General features: G+C 35.0%; 1 protein-coding gene across 1 annotated transcript; it reads left to right on the top strand.

Annotated features, from left to right (window-relative positions):
- The first annotated feature begins 749 nt into the window (after positions 1–749).
- On the top strand, positions 750–2,373 carry LOC135086351 (uncharacterized). Its single transcript, XM_063981117.1, has 5 exons — positions 750–932; positions 1,134–1,232; positions 1,343–1,417; positions 1,611–1,682; positions 1,884–2,373. Coding segments are annotated over exons 1-5 (675 nt in total). The 5' UTR covers positions 750–930; the 3' UTR covers positions 2,311–2,373.
- The last annotated feature ends 947 nt before the right edge of the window (positions 2,374–3,320 follow it).

The raw sequence follows: 3,320 nt of genomic DNA, 5'->3' as shown, positions 1-3,320 counted from the left end.
TACTGCTGAAACCACAGTTTTGAGCATGTAAGTACAGTCGGTAGTAAACATAACTCTACAAAAATGTTGAAACACTGCATTTATTGCTTATGTTATGCTTATCGTTTCTATAAACAACCAAAAAAAAACGAAATAATGCAATTAACGAGATCATACCTCATCACACGATCAGTCAATATGATCACATGTACCTTTACATAGTAAAACAACCTGAGTGGTTAGTGGTCAACAGGCCGCAATACTACGCAAGAAGTCCCGGGTTCGATTCCCGGCTGGGCAGAAATTGAAATGATGAATTTCAATTCCTGTGATGGGTCTGGGTGTTACTATGTATAATGTGTACCTATGTATTTAAATAGTTTTTAAGTAGTATATCCAATGGATATTATGTATTAAGCTAGCACCCATAATACAAGCATTTTAGTTGCTTACTTTGAAACTAGATGGCGCTGCGTGATATTATTCAAAGAAAGAAAGAAAGATAGTATGTTTAAGAAATAATCTAAAGTATGTAACAAGAAAAATATCCTAATATGAAAAAAAAACATCATATATTTTTTACGCCGACTGTACCTACACTGATTATGCGGACGTCTGAGTAAATTGAAACTTTTGTTTTTCACAAATGTTAATGTTAATCAGCAATAACATTTTGTAATTGCTGATTCTATAAAAAATTTTGGCCAGTGATCGTAAACCCTGTGTTTGAAGGTTACTTTTGTAATTATACATTATATTTTACCCGTTAACTAAGTGGTACAAATGGAAAAAATGTTGACTACCTCTTTTGCTGATCTTGCATTATTTTTAGATAAATTATGACCTCCAAATCGATAAAATTTAATAACTCCAGTAGTGCCACATAGTGCTCATCAACCTTCAAGGTTAAGGTATTCTTCAGCTTCAAGACCAATCTACAGCAACGAAATAATGTTCGTAAGTTTTTTTAACTTTTTTCCTTGTGTGTTTTATGAGAATAATAATGTGCATAATTATGAACTTAGGCAGTTCGATTTTTTCAAGTTGTTTACTGTATGTTGTTATTGAATGTTCAATACATGTATTGTATTGAACATAATATGTCGTACCTACATCATAATTTCGTCTTATAACTTTAACTCTATATTTTACAGGTCGGACTTTGAGTATTACTGCGACAAAAAAGCAGTTGCCAAGCGGCACGGAAATAAACGCGAAGACATAGATTCTGAAGAGGAAACATCTTGTAAAAGGTAAAATTTAATATAGACAAAGTAATATTCCAGTAATAAATCGATTTATTTTTGTTTGAAACAAGTGAAAATGATTATCGTTTTAAACTAATTTGATCGTTTGTTGGCAGGTTGAAGCAGCAGAGACCGCGAAAAACAGCCAAACATTTATTTGAGGACTCTGAAGACGAATCAGTTAATAAACCGTAAGTTTTTAATCACTTTTATAACGTTTCACGTATTTACTTTGCGCTGTAATGTACCTATGTACTTAAATTAAATACGCGGGACTCACTTCTGTTTTGAAACAAATATTTGTTAATTTATGCGAACAAAGACTCATACTTAGAAATTCTGTTTATTACTGTTTTAAACTAATTTGACCGTGTTTGTTGGCAGGTTGAAGCAGAAACCTCGAAAAACGGCCAAACATTTATTCGACGACTCTGAAGAGGAATCAGTTAATAAACCGTAAGTTTTTAATCACTTTTATGACGATTGAGGTATTTACTTTGCGTTGTAATGATAATTGTATTTTGAAATAAATATTTAGCAAGCAAAGGCTTGGTATTCCGGTAGGAATTTTATAATTTTACCAGTTATCTCTCATTCCAACTAAAATAATTAAAACTGTTTAAGAATATTTAATTCAAATGTTGTTTTTTTTTTCAGAACTAAATCATCAGCGAAAAAGTCGTCTACCAAACGCAAGTCAGCAGAGAGCTCGAGTGGAGACAAACGAACTCGAACCTCAGGGTGGAAGCTGGACTTGGACGACGACGCGGACGTCGAGAGCAGTCGCGCGCGCAGCCAGCCCGGCCGCCTGCAGTCCGTGCTGACGCGTCGAGTGGCCGACGGAGTCCTGCGCCGCACCGCCTCTCTGCCTGGGGATCTCTTCGTGGAGTTGCGCCTCTACAACGCGGACGAGATACGAGCTGTGCAGCCGAAAGATCGTTGGGAGAAGGCGGTATTGTCACTCAAATACCAAAGCAGCTCTAACGCCGAACATCTTAACCTACTGCGGCAATTCGTCACGCGTGCGCGAGAGGCATTCGAAGAGGACGGTACTTTTTTCGCTGATAAAAAAAATAGTTCGTAATTTGTTATTAATTAGTTATTTAAGGTAATAAAATAAAATACTTTTTTATATCTTAGTTTTTTCACCCAGTCTATTTAATTTCATTCAAAGTTGTTAGGTTGGTTTTAAACTTTTTTATAATGTCTCAAAGAACGATATATTGCACAGTGTGCGATTTATCAGTTAAAAGTAATAGTTTCTCAGCTCATCTCAAAAGTAATACACATAAAAATAATTCAGCAATAGAATTAGGAGATGGTATAGAAAAAATAAGTAGTGCATTCCGTAGTCGAATAGCTACGTATCGATTGCGCAATAGGGATGAAGGCGTGCAGACGCCAGCCGAGTTCATGCGCAGCATGCGTGCGCGCGTGCGGCAACTCATACAAGCGCGACAACTAGCATTTAACAGCCTTAAAGTCAACTTCGAATTATTTGCAGAATTTTCTCTTAGAACTAATGACTCTAACAAATCTGAGCTAAAATCATTTGCTACAGAGAACTTTACCATACATAAGAACTACGCGTTTGATGAAATATTCTCACAAGCAATAGCTATTATTTCAACTAAAATTGACGAAATGCAAGAAAGGGACAGCGGTTGGTCTTTTCTCCGTAATTCGCACTTAGAAATTAACATAAACAAATTTAATCCTTTAAAAGCATCCGAATTTATAGATTTACCTAAAGCTTTAAAACTAAAACGAGCTTGTATTAATGTTCGAAACAGTGATAAATTTTGTTTTTTGTGGAGCATAATGGCAGCATTGTTTCCTGCTAAGAGTAATGCTCACCGAACTTCTTCATATCCTCATTTTGAGAACGTTCTCAATACAAAAAACATGTCATTTCCTGTAAATTTTTCGGATATAAAAACTTTTGAAAAGAATAATCCCAGTATAAGTGTCAATGTTTATGGAATTAAAAACAACACTAATATTGTTGGACCATTATACCGCACTCAGAACAAGAAAAAGAACCATATAAATTTATTATTTTTAGAAAAGGGAAATCTAACGCATTATTGTTGG

Source organism: Ostrinia nubilalis, chromosome W, assembly GCF_963855985.1.
Source record: "Ostrinia nubilalis chromosome W, ilOstNubi1.1, whole genome shotgun sequence".
Taxonomy (NCBI): Eukaryota; Metazoa; Arthropoda; class Insecta; order Lepidoptera; family Crambidae; genus Ostrinia; species Ostrinia nubilalis.
This window is presented reverse-complemented; position numbering and strand designations above follow the sequence as displayed.

Bases quoted from the DNA above. Each gene is read 5' to 3' on its own strand.
- LOC135086351 (XM_063981117.1), top strand. The intron at 1,233-1,342 runs GTAAAATTTAAT...GTTTGTTGGCAG, and splicing joins GAGGAAACATCTTGTAAAAG to GTTGAAGCAGCAGAGACCGC. The intron at 1,418-1,610 runs GTAAGTTTTTAA...GTTTGTTGGCAG, and splicing joins GACGAATCAGTTAATAAACC to GTTGAAGCAGAAACCTCGAA.